Genomic DNA, 24,900 nt, shown 5'->3' on the forward strand with positions numbered 1-24,900 from the left:
CCTCTCTGTGTAGTTAGAGGCACAGCCCTACTTTACTCCGGGTCTATTCTGATGGACTTCTTAATCCTCTGTAATGATGCTGAGATTACATGTATGATTATAAAAGACCACTAGTGGTATGAAAACCTAGAAACAACCCAGTCGTAGTAGTCCATCTCTGTATTCCCAGGGAGGCAGAAGCAGAAGGATGATGAGTTCAGGGCCAGCCTGGAATATGTAGCAAGGCTGTCTCAAACCAAAACAAACCTACGAATGATTCTGCCTCCTCTGGCAGAATAGCAGGAGAGGTGAGTTAGAGATGGAGAACCATGGACAGACGCTTCTCCCAGGAGACTGTGCGGGGAACAAAGGGTTGGGGGACTTGCGCGCGCGCGCGCGCGCACGCACGCACGCACGCACACACACACACACACACACACACACACACACACACACACACACTGCTCCTCTGCCTCTTAATCCCACCGTGTGAATTTTCAATAGGACTCGGTGTGTCCTGAGCTGCTGTTAGCCCCTGGCACCTGGCATTTCTGTTTCATTTCCCTGTTTACCTGGGTAACTGAACTGATTGTACACCCAGCTCCAGTTCACTAATTCTTGCAAATCCTTTAAAACTATTGATTTGTTTGCTGGGACTGTGGCTCTTAGAAATTCTTGGGAAATAATGATTTTTTTTTTTTGTGAAAGTAAGTGGAGGAGACCCGTGGCTTTCCCTTCTCCTTCTGTATCCCTCCCGCCTGCTCTCCCTCCTCCTAGCACCCCTTTCCATCCTGGCCCTCGGTACTCAAGCTCTACAAGTTCCCTGTGGCTACTGCAGTTACTGCTGCCTTTGCATTCCTTCCCGAATTCTCCACAGTCACTCCGCTGGGCCTCATGGCTAGCTACATAGTAGCTACCAGAGAACGCCTCTCCTTAGTTCCCACAGTGACAGGAGCCCCAGTTTCTCACCTATCAGGTTTCTCCCAGACAGGAAGAGGGTTCAGATGCTGAGCATCCAGATTGACCTGTGTTCCATGCAGCCTCTGCCTCTCCGGGCACCTTGATGATGGAAACCAGACTCATCTTCATAGTCCCAGACCTGCTACGCTCACTGAGGCTGTGGTCAATCGAGAGCCATGTGTCACCTCCTGCACATGGCTCTCCTCTGGTGGCATAGCCATCCATGCGTCCTTGCATTTCCTGCTCTCCCTCCCCAGGGCCACCCTCTCATCCCTTCTCACAAAGCCTTTATTTATACAGCTTCTCACTCTGGGTGTGGTATGTCCCCATGGGCTGCATGGTCCCAGGAGCGGGGACTGTCTTTGTCACCCAGCCCCCTCTTCCTAGCCTTACCCCTATTTCAAGCAGAGTGTGTTTCCTCTGGCTGACAGCCGTATCCAGAGGAGAGGATCAGATTGGGTTGAAATAGCTGGCAGGCAATCCAGAATACACAGTGTGATGGTGCACAGCATGGGGGGAAGGAGGAGGGAGCCCAAGGGGGTGGGTCAGACCCCTTAATAGTTGACTCCAAGCAGTTCTTCTCGGTGTAAAAGGCGAGGCGAGGCGCTCAGCCCCTTGTAAAATCCACCAGCGGCTCTAGTCTCCCACTCTCTGGACCTTCTAAAGATTCTTATCTCATCCCTCCTACCTGCTGGAAAGTTCCTATATCAACAAGTCTCTGACTACATCCCCATCGTACACCCAGTACCCAGCCCACAGCAGGAATAGTTCGTGAACATATGAATGGATAGAGACTCCTTATGCTTCAGGAGGTTGCAGGAGGTCACAAGCTCAGAATCTGCCTCCAAAGGGGATGTGCACCACCCCCCAGCTTCGTGCAGCCATGTACATAGTCATCTACACCAGGGCGCCCCCTAACCTCTGTAGTATTCTCCCCAACTGCCTTGATCCCTCTCCAAGGTGCTGAAATTGGCTTTGTCACCCTGGAACCAAATGCCTGTCCTGGCTTCTTAACTCCAGCCCCTCCAACCAAGAATTGTGTTCCACTTTCCAAGAGCTCACCACCAATAGAAAAGAAGTAGTGTCTCTGGATATGATAGGTGTAACCCAGTTTCGTGGAGATTCATTGATTTACGAGAGGCATAAAGGACCCTGAAGTGCGCACCCTGGATCCCACTGGACCTTGGGCTCAACTCAGTCTCTGAGGCCAAACCCAAGTCTCAACCTGTCCTACTCCTGAGGACAGAGGTCTTCTCAGAACGCCCCCTCTGGTACCTATGTGGGGTTCCCCCATCACATAGAAGGACTGTAGAGCCACTCTCCTCTTAGATGCCTACTCCCCTGCTTATTCCAAACTCTTTGGCCTCAGTGTTCCATCTCTACCATCCAAACCCCATCTGCAGGCTTCTAATCCCCTCCCCCCCAAGTCACCAGTTCACTCCTCGAGTCCCTCCCCACCTCAGCAAGTAATCCCAGCTCTCGGCAGACCCTTCCGCTCCGTTGGCCTCGCCCTTCCCACTCAGCTCTCCAAAGCACTAAGACCTCCTTAGTTCTCTCCAACTGGTCCTCCATGATCTTTTCATCCTCTCCTGCTCAGAGTACCCCTCCACTCCACCCTCCAAAGAGCTAAATGGAAGGTTCTTTGCTGGAGGCAGGAAGAACTAACTGTGGTTAGTGTTGACCTAGCCAGGACATTTCCCCCAGTCACAGTCTCAGGCTTTGCCTGGTGGCCTCCCCTGCTATACCAAGTGTCTATGTTTCCCCCTTGCAATTACTGCCCTCTAGCCAAGTTCCTCTGTCCAATGCTGGGGTCCTGAAACTCTGCCTCTGCCTTTTCCCATTCTTTCTTGATCAAAAGACAATTTCCTTTGACTTTTACCCTGAATTCAGCAGGCAAGACCTGTCAATGAATGCAACCAGCTGCTAGGTGTATTTTGGAAGATCTTACCCTTTTTTGCCAGTACTTGGGCTTGAACTAAGGGCCTGGGCACTTCTTTTGCTCAAGGCTAATACTCTACCACTTGAGCCACAGTGCCACTTCCAGCTTTTTCTATTTATGTGGTACTGAGGAATCGAGCCCATGGCTTCATGCATGCTAGGCAATCACTCTTCCACTAAGCCACCTTCCTATTCCAAGATCTTACCCTTTTTAGGCAGCTAGAACCTGCAACCATGGAGGATTTCATCTGTCCACCATAAAGGCCAGTGCTCCAGGCTGTATCCCGAGGGCTTCAGGCTGCCTGGGCTCAGTGGCTGCTGAGGTTGATCAGTATTCCACACAGAGGCCACTTAGGGCTCTTCAAAGCCACTAGAACTGAACGTAATTAACTCTCCCCTCCCCCCACTCAAAAAAAAGAGGACTATTAGGTCCTGTAAGGAAACATGAGGCCCGTGCTTTGCCAACTGCAGATTGTTCTTCTTGTGGAGCTATCACTGGTGGTGTTAGTACTGATCTCTCTCCTGGACGAGAAGGGGCTTGTTCTCTACATTCTTTCCATCCAGCCTACCCAACTAGGACATTTCTAGTAAACCAGTTCCAATCACAGAGGAACTTTTTGTGCAATACAAGATGCCAAATGTTCTGAGGAGGGGACGGGGGTCAGAGAAAAAAGCCCTGCAGGAGATCACAGCCTAGAGAGACTGAGGCATCTGGAGGCTTCTACAACCATTGAAGCACCAACAAGATCTCATGGACCACAGGGGAGAGCAAAGTAACAGCAGAACTCTATAAGAATTCCTGCAGGATGGAATCTAAACTGAGGCTTAAGGGATGCATTGGACCCTAGGAAGCAAGTGTAGAAGATGGCTTAGCCAAAAAAAAAAAGGGGGGGAGGGGGTATGGAGAAAAAAAACAAAGCAAAAGAACAGGAATACTGGGCATGAAGTTGGAGAGCGGGGATTTGAAGAGAAAATGAATCTGTGAGCAAAGAATGACTCCAGGCCCAAACTGAGGGGTATATAAATAAGTGCCAAACATTCTCAGGCTGGGTGGGCCCCAAAAGAGGAAGGGGGTGGTTCCTCAGCATTACAGTGAGATCATAGTGACTGTGTGATGATTAGGTTTAGGTCTGTGGGTGATTCTCCAGGACTAAATTGGTAGCTGTTTCTGGTCAGTCCTTAGATCTAAGGGAGAAAAAAAGAAGATATTTCCATTCATTTTATAAAGGTTTTGAAATATTCCAAGGAGAAAAGTTTTCATTGTTATTTGTTATCATAAGCAAGCAGGTAAAAATGTTCCAGTGAACTCAGGCATGGTGACACACACCTGTAATCCCAGCTGCATGAGAGGCAGAGGTAAAAGGAATGCAGTCCCAGGCCACTCTGGGCAAAATTGCAACATCCTAGCTGAAAAATAACTTACGGAAAAAGGGTTGAAGGCAGGGGTTAAATAATGGATTACTTGTCTAACAAGCAGAAGACCCTGAATTCACAGCCCAGTACCACCATGGGGTCGGGGAGGGGAGGAAGATGTTCTGACTGAAAGCCTTCTTCAGTTTGATCCTGCCAACAAAGCCTCCTGGGCCAGGGGCCATAGGCACAGAGGACCCTTGTTGCTGGATCTCACCATTGAACTAGGCCTTGTCCCAGTATTGGGCAGCACGAGAAAGACAGACTGGTGAGAGGTCTGACTGTCTGAAGGACTTTCTGCTCTTCAGTTACATAGCAAGGATATTTCTATTTGGACAGCAAGACAACCACAGAGTGCCTTCATCAAAATTCTTTTAAGTCCAGGCAAGACATGAGTCTTTTGTGCTTCTCTTCCCTAAAGAACTTTTGTTTTCTAGAAGGGTTTGCCTATATGGGGACAGCAGTGGACTTGAACCCAGGTCTGGTGTGACTTTCTTCTGACTAGCTGGACATGTGATGCACAGGTGGTTTGATTCTGATTCTGGCTTAACTGGAAGCCCCACAGGTCGATCAGTTCTGAGGCTAAGCTCTTTGAAACAGAACGTGGAGGAGGTAGCACATTGGATGAAGTTGCCAGTGGAAGAGAGGCAGCACTGGGCCCTAGAGGCTACCTTCGGTTCCCAGTGCTCCCTAACAGGCAGAGCCGTGCTGAGCATCGGATAGAAGCAGGAATGTTTGCCCCGAACCCCCATTTGTCCCCACAGTGTCAGCTGTGGCCACCCCTAGATGAATTACCCTCTAGGCACACATGACACAGTCTTCGCTGGGCTTTCTCAGTATATTTCCCAACTGTTCTGAGTTTATAATTTTTTTCTGGTCCTTTATCAAATATGTGTCATAAATACCAATGGGACCAGGAGCATTTATCACCCAGCTAGGTTCCTACTTGAGCTCTGAAAAAAATTATTTGGCTGTACAACCTTTCTCGGGGCTCTGATTTAATGGACTTCTCTGCTGCAAAGCCACTGGAATTCTTTGCCTTTTAATATTTGACATCTCTTCCTCTTTATTACCACCTCGGACAACCCTTCTAGTCTAGCTGGAATGAGCCCATTAGTCTCTGACAAATAACTTGTGTCATTTAGTGAAAAATATGCAGAAGTTTGGCTGCAATTTCATCTCTAGTCTTGGGTCTGTCTGTAGGCTCATTCTCCTCCAGACAAAGCATGCAGCCCCAAGCAGGCCCCCACTGGTGTCCCTAGGTCCTCTCCTGCCCCCTACTGCCAGAAAACACTTCACACCAACCATTCATTTTTGGGTTTGTTGTTATTGTTAATGATACTGGGGTTTGAACTCAGAGCCTCCTGTTTGCTCAGATGCTTCTCTACCCCTTGAGCCCTGCCTCAGCCCAGCTTTTTGCAGATTAATTGAAGATGGAGTTGTACAAACTTTTCTGCCCAGGCTGGTTTTATATCAAGATCCTCTGGATCTCAGCCTCCTGAATAGCTAGGATTGTACACATGAGCCATGAGTACCCAGCTCACACCAACCACTTATAATGGCATTGAAGACCAGAATGGGTATAGATGCCCATAACTGTGTCTGAGAAACAGCCTAAGAGCAGCATTATTCACAATAATGAAAAGGTAGCAGCAACCCAAGTGCCCATCCACCGATGAATGGACAAATGAAATGTGGAATCTACTTACAGTGGGATATTTTACAGACCATGTTGAGAAACCTTGAAGATATTCTTTAACATTTTTTTTTTTTTTTGTCGGTCGTGGGGCTTGAACTCTGGGCCTGGGCGCTGTCCCTCAGCTCTTCAGCTCAAGGCAAGCACTCTACCACTTGAGCTACAGCGCCACTTCCGGTTTTCTGGTGGTTTATTGGAGATAGGACTCTCACGGTCTTTCTTGCCCGGGCTGACTTTGAACCGCGATCCTCAGATCTCAGCCTCCTGAGTAGCTAGGATTACAGGTGTGAGCCACCCGCGCCCGGCTTACCTTGAAGATATTCTAAGTAAAATGCACCAGCCATTTACAAGACAGTCTGCAGCCTCCAGGGCCAGAGACTGAGAGAGGAATGATGGTGGCCAGGGGTGAGAAAACTGCTTCATGGATGCAGAATTTCTTTGGAAAGAGATTGGTTCCAAATATGTGTGAATGTATTTCACACAACTAAACTCCATGCCTAAGATAGACAAGATGACACATTTTCCCACGTTTAAAAAAATAGCTTCACACCCAACTATCAAAGTAGAAATGACCAGGGAAAGTTGTCTGAACACTTGAGTTCATCATGTATTTCTGCCTTTTGTATTATTAATTGGTTTTTGCCACATAACAAACAATCCTAAAATTTAGTGGCATAAAACAACCACTTATTTAGACTGTGATGCTGGTTTGGCAGTTCGGGCTAGGCTCCGTTGATCAAGGCGAGGCTGGACTGATATTGGCAGGGGATGGGTAGTGCAAATGGCTCATCTAGGATGGCTCATTTCTGCTCCTTTCGGCCGCTCATCCCCCAGCAGGCTAGTCCCAGCCTGTGCTTATTCACGTGGTGGAAATAGCAGGAGTCTCCAGAGTGAGCAAAAGCAAGCAAATCTCCTTGAAGTCATGGCTTGGACTCACACAAGGTCATCTCCACCACACTCTTTATGATCCAAAGCAAGTCATAAGTCCAGCCAAGATTCAAAGGGTAGGAGATGACCTCTGCCGCTCGATGGCAGAGACATGTTTGCAGTTTACCATATGGGTTATATATATGCCAAGCGCTGAGCTGAATGTTGCAGATAAAAATATAAATAAAACACCATCTAGTGCAAGAAGCAGACGTGTACATAAATAATTACAATGCACGGTATGCTATAAAAAAGGTGTCGTGGGATGCTGGAGGAGCAAGCACGGCAAGGCAGAGGGCAGAGAGTGCAGGAGGAAGAAAGAAAAGAGGCAAAGAGCCTGGCCTAGAATAACACCTGACTGGCATTGAAGGACGCATGGCGATCTGCTGCATAAAGAAGAGGAAGAAGAGAGCCAGGCAGAGGGGACAGAGGTTGGGAGAGCGAACCTGCCTGGGACACAGGGAAGTTTCACTGGGGTGGGGTACATCTCCACCAGGAATTGAGGCAGAACACAGGGCCTTGATGCCTCTCTGCTCAGCCTTGAAAGGTTTGCTCTTAAGCACAGCTGATGGCTGAGTGTGGTGGAAAGGGTTGGTGGGAGCCAGGCAGGAGATGGTGCACTCTTAGAGAAGGTTGTAATGAGTAGTCAGAGCAAGAGAGCAGCAGCTCAATGAACTCCTCCAGAGAGTCCCGGTAATGAGCGGGAAGGGGTGGTTCTGAGTCAGGGAGCAGGCCACAAGACAGGCACATCTGTTCTGCAGGCATGGGAATACACCCCACTCAAAACCAAAGGAGCCAGGAAATAGTCCCTATTAGAGTTAGATGGCACTCGCCCATCCAACTCCACTTGAGGGTCTTGGGGCCACTCCGCTCCCAGAATCCTAGAGCCACTAAATTGTGGTACAGGTACAGCAGGCAGTTTCTTCTGAAGACTCAACCTGAGACTACCTCCACTCTGAGGCCTGCAGCCCTCCCCAGGCCAGACCCTATTTGTTCGGAAGGGTTTCAACCGTCACCTTAAAAATTAAGTGTTTGTGTTGTGCCAAGACCAGAGCAAGGAGGGGAGCTTGCACTTGGGCCCGCAGATGCTGACTGCCTCCTGCGGTTCCAAGGCATTGGGTAGCCTGCAGTGCCCTCCCTGCCAGCCTGGCACTCCGCAGGCAGCAGTAAGCGCATACCAAGTGATCAATACTTGGAATGCGCCGGGCCTGCTGTAGAAAACGAATCCCCCAGTGAGCACTTTCATAAATTGAAAAACTCATCTGGAAGCGAATCATCATCCCCAACTATTAAATCTAGATTTCCAGAAAAGGAAAGTCATAGGGAACAGAAAGCACCCATCTGTAGGATGGTGACCCCAAATCCCAGGCACCTACTTGCCAGGTCTGGCTCTCACCCTGAGATTCCCAAGGCTGTTGGTATAGCTGCTAGGGCTGGGACTGTGGATGGAGTCCATACTAAGACTTAGAATGAAATGAAATAAAATGAAGTGAAAATCTGCAACACATCAGAGGGCGGCAGATCCAGGAACAGGGCTAGGCGGTGCAGTTGTGTTTGCCTGGCCCTAGGTTCTGACTACCTTAGCAAGGACATAGGGCAAAGGCTCCCCCTGACTGCAACACAATCACCAGGGGCCCATGGAGCAAGTGGCCTTGCCACTTTGTGCATAGAGGATTTGAGATGGCTTGCTGGGGTCATAGAACCACTTAAGGGCAAAGCCAGAACAATGGAAACCCGGCCTGGAATGTTCTTCTATGTCCTCTCACTCAAAAAGATAGTGTCATAAACCTAGCTACTCAGAAGACTGAGAAGTGAGGATCCTGGTTCAAAGCCAGCCCCAAGGAGACAAATCTGAGAGACTCTCCCGTTAAGCAGCAAAAAGCCAGAAGTGGAAGTGTGGTGAGAGTAGCAAAAGGACAACCTTGAACTAGAAAGCTAAGAGAGAGTGGAAGGCCCTGAATTCAAACCCAGTACACACACATGCATGCACGCACGCACGATGACGTCATCGTCATTCAGTTGGAGGCTGTTTGGAGTGTGGTGGATGAGAGGATGCCAGGTGAGCGGTGCTGCTTGAGTCTGCAGGACGCCCTGAGCTGTCCCGCCTGGCCTTTGCCATCTCCAGCCCAAACCTCTCAGCCACTGCCTCCTGTACCTGTCTCTACTAATCCCATAGGCTCACCCCCAAACCTCCTCCTGGATGTGTCCTTTCCTCCCACAGTACCTCGTGCCCAATACTGTCTCTGTCCTTCCAATTAGGCCTTCTTCACGCTCTGACCGTGGAAGGCCCTTCTTACCAACAGTCGCTCAGATCTACCCCTAGTGATACTAGTTATTGGGGTTTGGGGGTTTGAGCCACTTCTCTAAGACGACACAGCTGACAGGAGGCCGAGTTCAGGTTCACCTTCAGGTCTGGCTCTGAGGCAAGTTACCACCCCTCCAGAAATCTGTGCTTATCCTGGGTACACCCCTATGCAGAATCCCCTGACCAGGCAAAGCGCTTAGGATCCAGCCCTACTCACCAACCAGGTGGCAGGTTGCTTTGTAGCCTGTCTTCTTACCTGCATCCATCCTACACATGCCCTCATCCTCCACCCCGGTCTCGGCACACTGATGATCTCTAGAGCACCTGCTCCCTGCGCCAGGACCAATCTCACTGCTTGTGGATGTCCCAGTCAGAACTTTACCGCTGCACCGCTGTGGTCCACAGGTCAGCCTGATTGGGGGAGGAGGGGGGCAGTAGCGAAGACTGCAGGCTCACCATCGCACTCCTGCCTATGATGTGTTCCGTAGGACCAGTCTTCCTTAGCCTTCAGCAGAGCCCTAATCCAGCATGTGCTTGCAAAGAAGGACCAGCTTACAGAACCTTTCCTCAGTCCCTAGCAAGGCTGCATCACCTGAGCCTCCTCACTCCAGGCAGGCAAAAGCAGCAGCCTTTGTTTTCATTCTATAGATGTAGGAAAAGGTTCAGAATCCAAGGACATGCAGCAGGTGGGTTACCAGTACTAGCCCCCCTGGACTGGCCCCAAATCACTGGTCAGTATGAAGCAGGGCCTGCCAGAGGGGTAATTCTAGAATGGCATCTGGGGCCAGCATAACCTGGAGGGCGTGGATGATGGCAGCAGAACTTTCAGGTCCCTGTCTCCCCTTCACCTGTCAGGTGGCAGTCTAGGCATTCTGACCCAAGGATCTTAGACCTCTGATGTCCTAGTAACACTAAGGGCAGGGATGTCCCAGAGACAGACAGGCCAGGTGAGGCTGAGGGTGGACCATTGGCCATCTAACCAGGTAGCTGGCACACTCTTCCCTCCTCCTCCCTTCTAACTTTTGGGGTGGGTCTGAGAGAAGCTCCTGAAACCCTCAGGTGTAAAGCCCACCCCCAAGTTGGGTTCTTGTCTAAGCCAGTCCCAGGTGGCCGAGACTCCAGACAAAGGTAGGTACGTACACACCAGATGGGAAGGTCCAAGAGGCAAGTTGCTGTGGGATCTGTGGGGGCTCCAAACCAGCTCCCCCGTGTGGAACCAGCAGGGAAGGCTGGCTCAGGAAATAGGGGTGGCGGAGGGGCGGTATGAAGAACCCCTGCCCCTTGCTTGCTTGCTTCCCCCGGAAGTCCCCATAATTGTGACATGGAGGCAAGGGGCTTGTAAAGCCCTAACTGGTTCTTCTTTTCTTGGGGTCTCCTCCCCCTCCAAGAAGCTTGCTCCCACACCATGGCTGGGTCTAACAGAAGGGATGCTGTTCTTGCAGGTTTTGTGGTTTTTATTCCTTTGAACCATGTCCAGCCCATCTTACATCACAATGCCATGCTTTACTTGGTATCCAATACATCGGCACCCATTGGCATTTGGAGAGCTCGTTATAGTTTGTTCTGTAGTTATAGCATAGTTCTTAGCTGTCTGTGATGATGTATTCTCTGTTTCTAATTGTCAGTATGGGAATCTTCCCCCTTCTCCCCCAAAACCTTTCAATTTCTGGGTTTGATCTTTTTTTTTTCAAGTCATATTTGGTTTTTTGTTTCTATTTGCTTTGGGTTGGGGGGGGCAGTTGTTTTTCCTTTTTTGTTTTTTGCTTTTTAAAGTTGTTATTCCTTTAATTATGTAGCCCGTCCCAGTGGCTGCTTGTTTATGCATTATGTTTGTGACTTCTTTTAACTGTCAGTGTTAAGCCAGTCTTGCCAAGAAACAATATTTCTCTACTTCTTGAAAAAAAACTTTTTAAAATTAAAAATAATAATAATTTTAAAAAAAAACTCTTAATGGGAACCTGGCCCTGTCTGTCTTCTCTGTTCTGCAGAAATGTTGAAGGAATTGAACCAGCAGCGCAGAGCGAAAGCGTTTACAGACCTGAAAATTGTTGTTGAAGGCAGAGAGTTTGAAGTCCACCAAAATGTTCTAGCTTCCTGCAGCTTGTATTTCAAGGACCTGATTCAAAGGTTTGCCTTCCTTCCAGCTGTGGTCGGGTCTGTTCCTTTGTAGGACGCTTTTGTGTCGCTTTTCTCCTCCCCTCTCTTGCAGGTTCCTGAAGCGTGACTCCCTGTCACAGAGCCAGTAGCCATCTCTCCTCCCCTCGTCCCCAGTGCCCTCACACACAGACGCAGAGCAGCCACTGCCCCAGCCCCACACACAGCCTTGCTGGCCACAGGGTTCTCTGCCCACAGTAGACAACACCCTTGTCCCCATCAGGATCCTTCCCCCACCTTCTCTGTGGCTCACAAGCCCTATCCTGAAATGAGAAAGAGACTATAGACTTATAGGGACCATGACACACTGCCCCTCACGCCATGTCCCCAGAGCCACGGTGAATGCCATCGATGGTGAACTGAACGCCAGGAGAACACGGTGACCAGGCAGGCCATCCCCACTGACTGGCACGAAGCTCCTGAGGGGCCGCTTTGCTCCAGCTGGAATGGGGGACAAGAACATGTAGCCAGAGCTCACCCATGCCGCCTGTGTTGGCACCTTTACACTGAGCCTTGAACCGGCATTGTCTGAGCACAGACCCTGTGTGTCCTAAACACACAGCCTCTGCCCTCCCTTGGCCCCAGCGAAGCCCCATCTAGCTATTTCTGCCTGGATCAGTCTTAGTGAACGGTGCATAAGCATCTTTTTTTTTTTCCATTATGTTGATTTTTTTTTTTTTTTTTAGTTTGTCTGTTTCATACCCTTGCAAAGAAGTCAGGGCCACCTCCTAGCTCCTTAGTGAGGGAGAGCAGCTGAGGGGCCGGCTCAGGTAACGCTCACGTTTCTCTCACCCATCAGCAAATTAATGCCGCTGCTCCTTTTGCCTTGCAGCCTCTCCGGGGAGGACGCTGAGCTGGAACAGTGCTCAGAGTGTGAGGACAGGACCTCTGCTTGCTTCCCAGTGCTGTCTTTGGACTTGCCAACTAACCCCAGAGCAACTGTGTTTTGTTTCAGGATGGCACACTGCTGGCATCACCTTTCCGATCCCTTGTGTCCTTTGGCATAGAGCCAGGCTGCCCGGCGTTGAGGCCAGCCCAGCCTCACTGGCCCTCAGCCACGCAGGAGGGGCGGGCTCTTTGTGATGTCCCAATCTCACAGACAACTCTTGGGTTCTCGCTGTCTGAGCACAAGGGTTAGAGGCATGAGTCGGGGTGAAGAGGCTCCTCTAGTGGCTTCTTCAGGTCAGGAAGCTTTTTAAGCTGCCACTCTTGGCAAATTCTGGAACCAGCAGTGACCAGCATCTGAGGTCTTGGGCCTTGATCCAGATGGGCTGAGAAATACAAAGGAGGCAGGTTAGGGCCTAGTGAGGCCCACCTCTGGGAGCCAGGCCAACAACAGAAAAGAGGCCCCTCGTCTTAGACAGGTCAAGAAGAGGAGGAAGAGCCTTGCAGACACAGAGGGTGGGGCAGAGACAGGCATGCGCAGGTAGCCTCCCCTCAAAATAGGCTGAACCAGGCTGACATGGCCTGGTGCCATGCCCTCCTGAGCATGGCACGATGTGGGGTTTTCAGGAGCAGTGGGGAGGGGATGCTCACCCGTACGTGCCGCTGGGAAAGGATGGGTCCTCTGGGCAGTTCCTGGAGGAGAGAGAACACCCTTGAGAGCCAGGAGACCTGGGTCCTATAGCTATTTCTGCCACTCATCCTGACCCCAGGCCAGCCACGTGCTCTTTCTTAGGCCTCAGATTTTTCTCCTCTGTAAACCAGGAGTTGATTAAATGATGTCCATGTCTGACCCCATAGGCCCATGATTACATTCAGTGACTTGGCAGTGCCAGTCTGGAGAAACGTTCCAAGTTCAAATGCCGGGACGAAAGAGAAGGAGGTGTCAGGAGCATGAAAGGGGGGAGCGCAGGTGCACAGATAAATGTGGGGGAAGTCTGGCGTGTCTGGCTTTCATAGCCTAAAGGACACCCACAGCCCTGCAAGGAAGATGCCTAGTAGGTGGCTAGATGGCTGGACCTGAGGCTGGATCTGAACCCAGACAGGGCTGAGGTCCAGGAGCTAGAGGTCACGGTGTTCATTTGTCGCCATGTTGAATTTTAACTTCTCTTGCCCTGGCTTTGGGCACATGTCACCCTTTCTGACAATAGTTGGAAACAGATGCTTCTGAAAGGGGAAAGCAGAATTTTCACAGGTAGACGTTCCCTTTAGGGCTCCATAAAAGCATGGAGAATTTCACTTTTCCTCAGTGCTTGGAGAACAGCTGGTGTTGCCGCTGTGTTTCAGTCCTCTTCGTGCCTCTGGCCCTGGAGCCTTAATGTTCAGCAGCTGGAATAGACTCGTAGGGCAAAGTAACCCTGAACTCAGAACCTGGCCCTGGAGCCCCTCTCAGGGGCTGTGCTCTGACAAGAAGAAGAAATAGGGACAATCTGTGAGCACAGTACCCTGTGGCTAGCACCCACTTCCCCTGGGTGGGCACTAACAAGGCAGGTAATTTCCTCCCCTTTGCTGTCCCAGAACTCTAGGCCTGGAGGCTCAGGCTGGACTCCTTTCTACCTCAACCTGGGCTAGTCATGTGTCTACTGCTGCAGCCTCAGAATAGACAGTGACCCAGCAGCAAGCCTGGCAAGGACAGCACCTGCCTGCCCAGCCGCAGGGTAGGTGCTTTCCCTGCAGTCACCGGAAGTGCACGTGGGAAGCCAGGTCACTCAGTCACACCCGTGCCACAAGCAGCCCGGGAGCCCTCCCGGGCCAGGTCTTGCACAAAACTCTGGGCAACAGAGGATAAGGAGCTAGAGCAGAGAAGCATAGGCAGGGAGACGCAGCATGACGCTGCACGAGGGTCTTGTGACCTGGATTTCAAGTGAAGAATAGCAATTGGCCTGACAAAAACGTAGCTCGAGGTGTCCCAAGGGACTTGAGTGTCACTGCAGTGCCAGGCGGGAGGGAGGAGACGGCAGAAACGGCTACCAGAGGAAATTGGAGCCACATTGCACAGCTTGGTTTTAGTTCTAGGGTTTGTTATAGTTAGATTTGTGCTTCATAAAGATGGCAGTCAGCCGGGCACCAGCGGCTCATGCCTATAATCCTAGCTATTCAGGAAGCTGAGATCTGAGGATCACGGTTCAAAGCCAGCCCGGGCAGGAAAGTCCGTGTGACTCTTACCTTCAGTAAACCACTCAGAAAAAGCCGGGAGTGGCGCTGTGGCTCAAGTGGTAGAGCGCTCGCCTTGAACTGAAGAGCAGAGGGACAGCTCCCAGGCCCAGGGTTGAAGCCCCATGACTGACCAAAACAACAACAATAACAACAACAAAAAAGATGGCAGTTACACTGACCCGGAGGGCCAAGTCACAGCGCTGCCCCCACAGCAGCCAAGTCCCCTCAGCTTGTCTGTGTGCCAGCCCCTGGCGCCCGCCTCGTCCAGGCCCTTTCTTTCCATGTGCCCAGTGGTGAGGCCATAGCTTTCCCTTCCCTGAGTCCCCCTGTCTGTCTCTTGACAAGGACACTGCCTGGTGACAAAGAGCCTTATAGACATGTCACCTTGAGAGTTAGTACTGTGAGCATCCCCATTCTACAGATGAGATTAAGGCTGGAGATGTTTAAGTGACATATGTAACTCCAGACTTCAAGTTGACACCTGACTCCAGAACTGCTGCTCTTGCCATCCTTTCACTAGCCCAGAGAACAAAAGCAAAAACAAAAAACAAACAAACATGGTGTTTTGGCTGTGTCTGAAGTCTATGAGAAAATAAAAATGAAATCTCAGAGCTGAGTGCAGATGTAGGGAAAAGGGATGGACGGTGTGCGTGCATCTGTGCTGGTGTGTGTGGAGCATTTGTGAACTGGCCTCAAGGTCTGCCCAAAGAAGACAGGAAGCCCCCTTGAGATAGGCCCTTACTTGCAGGCACGCAAAGAATTGGTCCTGTGGTGAGGGCTGGAGGCTGAGGAGCTCTTGGAAGGCCAGGGCACGTGAGGCCCTCAGGGAGCAGAGGACAAAGCTAGGAACCCTTGGCCGGCCCTTCCTTTCCTTTTGCTGATCCACCTGTGTCCCTGAAATGATTGGGGTAGAAACGGCAGGACAAGCAGCTGAGGCATTGGCGTGGGACCACACATCATCCACCCCCCCCCAGTCTTGCATGCAGGCTTGTAGGGAACCCTAGCAGTAGCGCCCAGTGGGGCCTAGGGAGATGGGGATCCAGGTCCTGAGTGAGCAGGATGGAGCTCTGCCCTGGCTTTTCCTTTTGGGCCAGGATGGAGAAGTCTCATTCTCTGGAGACCAAGAATCCTTCCGTACCACAAGGACACTGGCCACTACTTGTGCTTTTTTTTAAATTTTGGTGGTGTTGGGGTTTGAACTCACAATTTCTAGGTAGGTACTTTTGAGCTACTTAGCCCTTAGTGTGTTATTTTTGAGACAGGTCTTTTGTCACACTTGGCTCGACCTGTGCTTCCTATCAGTGATTCCCCTCATGGCCAGGATGTCAGGCATGAGCCATCACACCAACCACTGGTTGAGATGAAGGAAGTTTCATGAGCTCTGTAAAACAAACAAACAAACAAACCTGGCTGGCCTCCAACTTCACTTCTTAGATCTCTGCCTCCCACATAGCTCGGACCTAGGATTGCACCTCCATCCCCAGCTAGGATGGGACTGTTCTTAAGGGACAGTACGAGGCTCCCTCAGCCCTTGCCAGTGCTCCCATCATGCCTCTGAGTCAGAGTATGGGAGAAAATGTCCAGCCCAGGGGCAGAGTTGCTCTTCACTGTAACGAAAAGAATAGAGGCCTGAATCTACACTCAGCTAGACCGTCCATGCCATTGGAATCCTACTGTCTTTCTATGCTGGATGAAAATGGGTGGATAAGTCAGCTGATTATTCTAAGCTGATTTTCACAAAGCCCCATATTTAGACTCTGGAATTCTCTTTTCCTAGATAGCCATAATAGAGGAAGCTGGTGTGACTATGGCCTCAAAGCCCATCCCATCAAGTGACACAGCCTTTAATGCCCTAAACAAGATGCACATACTGCACCCCCAAGAAGCTGGCATTTGTTGGTACCAGCCTCTCCCCCCCCCCTTCTCTGTCAGAATATACAGGTATGGCTTGAAAAGAGAGCTAATGAAGACGAACTCACACCCTCTAATGCCAGGAGCATCAGTGCCAGGCCTAACCCCCACCTCACCCCACCCCCGCAAGGGGTGATCCAGATCCTGTCCATAGGCCCAGGACACCCAGACTTGAGTGTGCCCAAATACTGTGCCCTGTCCCTGAGTACACGAATCTTACCAGGAGGGCAGGACAGGTTACCAACCATGTTCATAGCTATCACCACTGGCCCCTCCTTTCCGACAGTGTCCAGTTCCAATGTGCAAAATGTAATAAGCATGTGACCATGCGTATTGCATGTGTGTGTGTGTGTGTGTGAGTGTGTGTGTGTGTGTGAGTGTGTGTGTGTGTGTGTGTGTGTGTGTGTGGAAGAAGGACTGTACTGGAGAGGGCAGCTCTACCCCGCAGAGGCCACAGCAATGGGAAGGTGTCCAAGGTCCCGCTAGTTCAGGACAGGCTTGCCTGACCATCTGCAGCCCCAGCCCTGACATGTCGGGACTGTATCCAGGACCTTGGAGTCTTATAAGATGGTGACTCCAGGAAGTTCTAATCTTCTGACAGAAGCTGGGGACTGGTATGCTGGGGTTCCACACTAGTGCAGCATCTTAGACAAGGTCTCTGAGGCGGATTCCTGCCTTGCTGCATGACTCAGCACAGGTGGGTCATGACCCTCACAGACCAGCAGCTCCCCAGGTCTCACACAGGACTGAGCAGCTCAGGACCTTCAGACACCTGGAGGGTTAAGTGCAAACCAGGACAGAAAGGTTGTCTGTAGAGGCTGAAGCTCCATATTGGTGGATTGGGGAGATGTCTCCCAGGGACTTGTACTCAGAGGGAAGAGGCCTACAGAGCAACAGGCCCAGGCCCAAGACAGGCTAGTGGTCAGGAACAGAGTCCCTGGGCCTTCACAATGCCTACATAGCACACATGCACTGGGTAAATGAACAGACCTTCCTGTCCAGGCCTTGATCTTGAGCTGAGCTGCCAGCAAAGCCTCCCTCACACTCCAGGTGTTCTTCTGGAGTCGTGTGCTCTTCCAGCCCCTCCCTACAGACCATTTACCCAATGCCGCCGCTCCATGTAAGCAGAGCCACAGCACATAGCTGATAGCCACAGACGCAACAGCATTACTATGCTCTTTGACCCTGGGCAGCCTACCTCGCTTTCCCACTGCTCCACAGCACCCTCTCCCTGTCTAAAACCCCAGAACAGGCAGGCAGACCTCCGTGGTACAGCCGGGCCAGCTTCACAGAGTCACGTGGGACCTCAGACCTCCCAGCTGCCCAGCACTCCTCCTCACTGGGTCAGCCAGTGTCATGTACATATCTGTTCACATGTGTGTGCACATGAGCATACATGCTGCTGAAGTCCCACTGTAGATCTCCAGAAGGTAGAGCTCCTCTGTCAGAGGACTGGTGGGGGCAGAGCTGGGCTGGCCAGTGTGAGAAGCAGCAATGATAAGAGTTTTGGGAGAAAGTAAGGAGCTTTGACCCCATGCACCCTGCTGGGCTTGGGCTCAGTGTGACCACTAAGCACATCGGGCACGCGCAGTGAGTTGCATGAAGGAATGAAGGCAGAAGCAGCAAAGACTGGGAGCCAGAGCTTGCCAGATGGTCTCTAGGTTTCTGTGATCTTGAGGGATCCATCACATCGTGAACTCTTTTTACATCTTAACAGTCACCCAAGCATGGTACTTGGTCCCAACAGCAGAAGATAAGGTGTGTTCAGTCACGTCCAGAGTCTCTGTGCATGTGTGGGTTTAGACAGGCCTCTGCCGAGACTTCCCGGCTTCCCACACGGGCACAAGTTCAGAAGCAGAAGGTTGGTTAGGGGCCCTGATCAAGTGAATGTTCTGCGAGGAAGGCCAAGAATGGCACTTCTGAGAGAGAGCCCGGCACACTGACCGCAAGGTCTCAGCCAAGTCTGCTTTGTACAGGGTCATGTCTGAGTTGTACAGGCCTTAACTTGAGAGAACGTTGTTCCAATGGTAGAGGTGCAGGTGCAGGTACTGTCATGTCACACTAGGTCTTCATGGTACTTCAGACCTCATTTAGTTCAATCCTCTTGTCTTACAGAAGAGGAGGCTGAGGGCCTGAGAAGCCCGGGCTGCCCACCTGTCAGTGGCAAAACAGCACCCAGGTCCCCTTGCCCTCTCCCAGTGCTCTATTGACCCACCCGGCAGATGGCCTTTATCTAAGGCCAACCTGCTCTCTTTCCAGACACTGCTCCAACCCACTGCCAGCCCCAGGTGTTTCCAAGGGATCAGCCACAAGAGTCTTGACCCCTGGCTTCCTTGCAAGTGAGAGGGTGGACTGCAAGGCTGCTGTTCAGCCACGGCCTCCAGCAGGTCAGGCTCAGTGCAGAAAGCTGGCCTGGTGAGAGTGGCCAAAACGGGGTGGCCACGTTGATGGCCTCTGAGAAACCTGCCTCCTGACTTTTAACGCTCTGGGTATTTTTCCTCCCGGCCTCACTTCTGTGTCGGTGTTATTTTCCGCTTCATCTTATCTGTTTCCTTCCAGGTCCAGCTTTAGGGAGCGGCTGCCAGGCCTTAGGAGCCTTTGCAATGGTTTTGTATTTCTGTAGACACCAGATATAAACATACTGATATATTTGTGTCCCTCCCCTGCTCCCCCCCCCCCCCCCCAGTTCACAAGCCCGACGCACACTCTACACGCAGGCCACTCTGACCCCGTGTTCCATGTGGCAGGAGGGCCCCGCCCCGGGCCAGGCCCCAGGTCATGGCTGCTGGCTGTCTGTGGCGGAAGTCCTTGATTGTTCCCCTCTCCCCCTCCCAGCTCTAACCATTCTGTCCGTCTATCTCGTCTCGTCTTCAGTTTCAAATCAATGTCATGAAGGGCTTCCCTTCCATGCCTAAAAGGAAACAGTATGTTTGGGGGAACTATTGGGGTTGGGGGGCTTCCAGGGCAGCTTGGGGCCCTATCTGCAGGTGCTCAGAGGAAGCCTTCTGATTGGCTGGCATCCCAGCCAATCTGAGCCTTCTGAGCCTTGGAGAATCTGCTGTCTGAGGCTCTCCCTTGGCCCTGACAGGGCAAGCTGGTCATCTTTGGTGCAAACACTAGGGCCAGCTGGGGGCTGAACCATATTGTTTCCCTTTGAGGCCAGTCCTGGTCCTCGTCCCCATCCACAGCTCATGCTTTTTGATTTGCATCTTTTTTTGCATGGACATGCCGAGTAGTAATAAGCAGGGTTTTCTGTTCTTTTGGGCGCCTCTGGTCAGACTCTTCTCTTTCAGATCCCGTGTCAGGTCATTAGGTTCAGGTGTGTCATTGGTGTGTCCTTTGAGTCCTAAAACGAAGGGCGTGACCGAGGTGTGCAGGGAGATCTGGCCCTGTGAGGCAGCAGCACAATGGTCGCCCTGGTGGCCAATGAGGACACCCTGGTCTCTGTGCCTAGGTCCGTGCAAGACAGCAGCCAGTGTGGCCGGGAGAAGCTGGAGCTGGTGCTGTCCAATCTGCAGGCTGACGTGCTGGAGCTGCTGCTGGAGTTTGTCTACACAGGCTCTCTGGTCATCGACTCCGTGAATGCCAAGACTCTGCTAGAGGCAGCCAGCAAGTTCCAGTTCCACACCTTCTGCAAAGTCTGTGTGTCCTTTCTTGGTAAGCTGCGTGGGGACCATATATCACTCAGGGGGGCAGGGAGGGGGGCAATATCCATCTATTTATCTGTTGTCTATCTAGCCATACCCTAGCCACGCCAGGAAAGTCCTTGGGATTCTTAGCTCCAATTAACCACCAAAAAAGCTGGAAGTGGAGCTATGGCTCAACTGGTAGAGTGCTAATCCTTGAGCAAAATGCTCAGGGATGGCATACAGGACCAGCACAAAATCAAAAATCCCCCAATCCAGGTGCTAGAGGCTCACGCCTGTGATCCTGTCTACTCAGAAGGCTGAGATCTAAGGATGTCAGCTCAAAGCCAGCCCAAGCAGGAAAATCCATGAGACTTATCTCCAGTTAACCACCAGAAAACAGAAGTGCAACTGAGGCTTAAAGTGGTAGCCTTGAGCGAAAGAGCTCAGAGACAGTACCCCAGCCCTGAGTTCAAGCCTCATGCCCAACAGAGAGAGAGAAAGAGAGAGAGAGAAGTCTGGGACCTCAGGCATGCCTGTTAGGGTTGTGAAAGACACTGTAAGTCACAGTGTGACCCCCCCCACACACACACACACACATCTCTAGGCTCCAAAGCCTCAGCTCTCCCTCCACAAGGTGAGGAAACTCACTACCCCTCACAGCCTTGGCCCTGCCAGCACCTGCAGGAGCAGAGGGGAGATCAGGAGAGTCGGTATGAGTTAGAGCAGAAGAAAACTTGTCACATCAACACAAGAAGGGGCTTTTGGGGACTCTGGTGATGGTGGGTGGGAACAAAAGGTGACCCTCCCTGGGCCCTTGAATCAGTGGCTCTACATTGTCATCCCAGAGAAGCAGCTGACTGCCAGCAACTGCCTGGGCGTGCTGGCCATGGCCGAGGCCATGCAGTGCAGCGAGCTCTACCACATGGCCAAGGCCTTCGCGCTGCAGATCTTCCCCGAGGTGGCAGCCCAAGAGGAGATCCTCAGCATCTCCAAGGACGACTTTATCGCCTACGTCTCCAATGACAGCCTCAACACCAAGGCCGAGGAGCTGGTGTATGAGACCGTCATCAAATGGATCAAGAAGGACCCTGCGTCACGTGCCCAGGTAGGGCCTGGCCTGTCCCTTCCCCTTCTCTCTGGGTTTGGGGGGACCTTGCAGTGAAGGGATCTGCAGCAAAGATGAACGGTGGTAAATAAAGCAGGGTTTCCCATCTATCCAACAGGGTTGTGGGGGAGTTATTAGGCCAGGGAGAGGGAGGCTGGTCCTGCTGTGCTCCCCAGTCTCCCATGCCTCCTCCCCGCCACACACACACAGCAGCAGAGAGGAGAAGAGAAGATGTGAAGATGAACATGTCGCCAGAGGGTCCTTACATGACTGTCATTTCACCTTGAAGTGCATCCAAGATGACCAGAGGCCACAGGACTTGGATTTGCATCACTCAGGGCCTGCAAGACAAAATAGGTGCCTGAGGAAGGTGCTCGGCTGGGCTCCCAGGAGTTCAGACCGACAGGAGGCGCTCCCATCCAAGGCCTGCAGGAGATGGAAGACCACTGTGCACATGACAGGAGGGAGCGTGAGGCCCTGGGAGGGACAGCTGGAGGAATCCACGCCAGCATCCAGGGGAGAAGGAAAAGATGGCAGTGCCCCAGAGAGGCACCCAAGTCACTGGGAGCCGCTGGGTCTGTTTACTTCCTGGCTAGAGGCCCTGCTCTAAGGGGAATTGCCTTGATTCTTATTGTGGGTATCAGAAACTGGTGAGAGGAGGCTGAGGAGGTACTCAGAGAACAGCAAATGGGGACATCCCAGAAGCAAGGGCCTAATCAGGCAGAACAAGGTTAAAGAGGTCAGACCCCAGAATGAGCTGAGGCGATTGTGCGATGGATGACAAGGGCGGTCGTGTTAGCTCGGGAATAAGAGGGACAAGGCTGGGAGGGGTGGAGTAGGTGTTAGGATGGATGGGACTGGGCCATACAGCATACAGAGATGCCTCCCCACGCGACCCAGCCTCCAGCTCCTCACAGAGCAGGAAAGGGATCCTTAGGCTTGATCAAGTTGGAAGGAGGCAAGTGTTTGTTTTTGTTTATGTTGGTTTCCAGAGGAAGGCCAACTAGATTGGCAGCTAATGACAGATTGCCACAATTCGCAACAACTCCAAAATCTATGCCCCAACCCACATCTCTGTCCTTGATCGCCTACTGGACATTTCCAGCAGGATGTTCCCAAACCATCTAATTCATCAGGCCCAAAGCCCACGTCTTTTCCTGCATCCACCACCTAAGTTCTGCCCACTGACCAAGACAGATCATGGGTTCTTTTGCTGGCCACACCGTGTCTATCTCTTGTTTCCTTCCTCCTTCTTAGATGGGTTCATGGCCTGCTGCCCCTCTTCACACCCCAGTCTCACAGGGTCACAGCCAGCATCTCCTCAGTGGTGTCTCCGTCACCCACTTTGCTCCCTTTGAATCCATGTCCCATCCTGCAGCCTGGGTGCTGTCTCTACAACAGATTGGCTCACACCAACACCGTGTAAAATTTTCGCAGGAGAAGCCGCACAGTCCTTGGCCCGCGAGGATGAGGTCAGCCGAGCCTGGCCTGTGAACCTCTCCAGGCTCACTGCTCCTTGTTGGCTGATTGCTCCCACTCAACAAAAACCCTCTGCATCCAACAAAAATAAGCCCCCTGTAATTCCCCAGATATCCCTCCCCTTCCAGGCCTCTGCATGGCTTTGAATGTGAACCTCCCCAGCTTCTGCCCAGCCCCTGTCCAGCCAGTTCCGACATCACCTGCCTTCTGTCGCCTCTTACTCCTGCACGGCCTACACACCTAACCAGCCTCCTGCTCTTGCCTCTCCCCCATTAACCTATGGACACCTGGAGATCAGGGACGTGATCCCACCGCCTTCCGCAGCCTCAGCCACGAGCTTAATGGGTGGCACGTGTGACCACCCTTTATTCGCTGAATGGTGCGCACTTTGCCAGGCGGCAGGGAGTACAGGTCAGTCCATGAAAAGCCTCCAGCCCAGAGTGAGGGGAGCTCGGAGCCAGTGTGAGATGAGGAGCCACCGCGAAGGAGTTGTGGTGTTGGGGTCACACAGGCTCTCATAGGCACCAGTGTTTTCAAGTCCTTCTGGGGCCCTCTCGCCTGCTCTGAAGTCTCTGCCCTCCTCACACCTCACCGTAAACTCACGCCCTCCTTGTTCCCACCCCTGGCAATCTGGTATGTGGCAGGGACCTGTGACCAGGGTGGAGTGCAGAAATGAGGTGCTGAAGGAATGAATGGATGGGCCACCGTGGACCAGCTGCCGCCGTGGGGCCTGCGTGCCCTTCCCACCTCTGTCCAGGCTGCTTGGGAAGAGTGCCCTCGTCATCCATGCACTGCCCTGGGACAGTCCCACACTTCCTTCTCTACACAACTCTAGTTGTATAGACTCCCTCCCCGGAGTCTCAGCCGGGCCGTGTCTGCTTCATCCTACAGTATGCAGCCGAGCTCCTGGCAGTCGTCCGCCTCCCCTTCATCCACCCCAGCTACCTGCTCAACGTGGTGGACAATGAGGAGCTGATCAAGTCATCAGAAGCATGTCGGGACCTGGTCAACGAGGCCAAACGCTACCACATGCTGCCCCACGCTCGCCAGGAGATGCAGACACCCCGAACCCGGCCCCGCCTCTCAGCAGGTACTGAGGGCTGTGGGGAACCGTGGGTGCCATGGGGTAAGCCCAGCGCTGGGGTTCCCCCCAGAGAGAAGCCAGGCACAGATGCTGACAACGGGAGGGTGTGTCCCAAGGGTGCCCATCCATGTCCCCACAGGTGTGGCTGAGGTCATCGTTTTGGTTGGGGGCCGTCAGATGGTGGGGATGACCCAGCGCTCGCTGGTGGCCGTCACTTGCTGGAACCCGCAGAACAACAAGTGGTACCCCTTGGCCTCGCTGCCTTTCTATGACCGCGAGTTCTTCAGTGTAGTGAGTGCCGGGGACAACATCTACCTCTCAGGTGAGGCCCCTCGGGGCTGGGGCGGGGCTGGGCTGGGCTTCCCAAGGGGCCTCTGCCCACGTGGCAGAGCTGAGCAAGGCCAAGGCCCCTCTGCAGGTGAAGCCTCCTCCTTCCACCTTTGGGACTGGGCCGGCTGGTGCGCACCCTGCCTCAGCCCCTGCCTGCTCTCTGTACCCCCCATGCTGCCCACAGGTGGGATGGAATCAGGGGTGACGCTGGCCGATGTCTGGTGCTACATGTCTCTGCTTGACAACTGGAACCTGGTCTCCAGAATGACAGTCCCACGCTGCAGGCACAACAGCCTCGTCTACGATGGAAAGATTTACACGCTTGGGGGACTGGGTGTGTCAGGCAACGTGGACCACGTGGAGCGGTAAGGAGGCCACACTCCCCACCGGGCATCCGCTCAACGGTCGCGGCAAGCTAAAGTCACATTGCTTCTCCTCACCAGCACCCACGCAGTGTTCCATAGCCCTACAGGCAAGGCCGTACGAGGCTCCTCAGACACAGTAACTGGCAAGGACCATGGCATGTGAGCCAGACGCAGCGGGGTGACGTCTGCTGCAGCTGTCCCCAGTCATCGGGTGGGGCATTTAAGCGTTGAACAAGATGGAGGCCCATTGCTTGGGTCCTAGGGTGAGCTTGGCCAGGCTTGCCAGATGGTGGGGGGTGGCATACTAGTCTGCAGGTGCCATCCCTGAGACTCGCTAGACATTCAGGAGCAAAGCTGGAACTCTACGCTCCAACTATAGGCTGTGCCAGTAGCAGCGGCTCCTTGTCCTCCCAAGCGGGATTGTACAACAGAGCGCTGCCCTCCGACCACCCCTCACCTCTGGTGATCACCTTTGGTGATCATAGGAAAGTGCTGCCACATACCAAATGAGCAGTTGGGAACACAGTCT

The 24,900-nt window shown here is 52.4% G+C and overlaps 1 protein-coding gene across 3 annotated transcripts in view; it reads left to right on the forward strand.

The window, feature by feature from the left end:
- Klhl29 (kelch like family member 29) overlaps window positions 1-24,900 on the forward strand; it is a 294,244-nt gene that overhangs the window by 259,215 nt on the left and 10,129 nt on the right. For all 3 annotated transcript variants that reach the window (XM_042696802.1, XM_042696804.1, XM_042696803.1), the window contains exons 6-11: window positions 11,204-11,342; window positions 19,834-20,036; window positions 20,854-21,113; window positions 23,484-23,682; window positions 23,816-23,998; window positions 24,191-24,371. In XM_042696802.1, coding sequence (XP_042552736.1) covers window positions 11,204-11,342; window positions 19,834-20,036; window positions 20,854-21,113; window positions 23,484-23,682; window positions 23,816-23,998; window positions 24,191-24,371 — 1,165 coding nt within the window. The remainder of the gene's footprint in view (window positions 1-11,203; window positions 11,343-19,833; window positions 20,037-20,853; window positions 21,114-23,483; window positions 23,683-23,815; window positions 23,999-24,190; window positions 24,372-24,900) is intronic.

Source organism: Dipodomys spectabilis, unplaced genomic scaffold, assembly GCF_019054845.1.
Source record: "Dipodomys spectabilis isolate Male_0828 unplaced genomic scaffold, ASM1905484v1 ptg000210l, whole genome shotgun sequence".
Classification (NCBI taxonomy): domain Eukaryota; kingdom Metazoa; phylum Chordata; class Mammalia; order Rodentia; family Heteromyidae; genus Dipodomys; species Dipodomys spectabilis.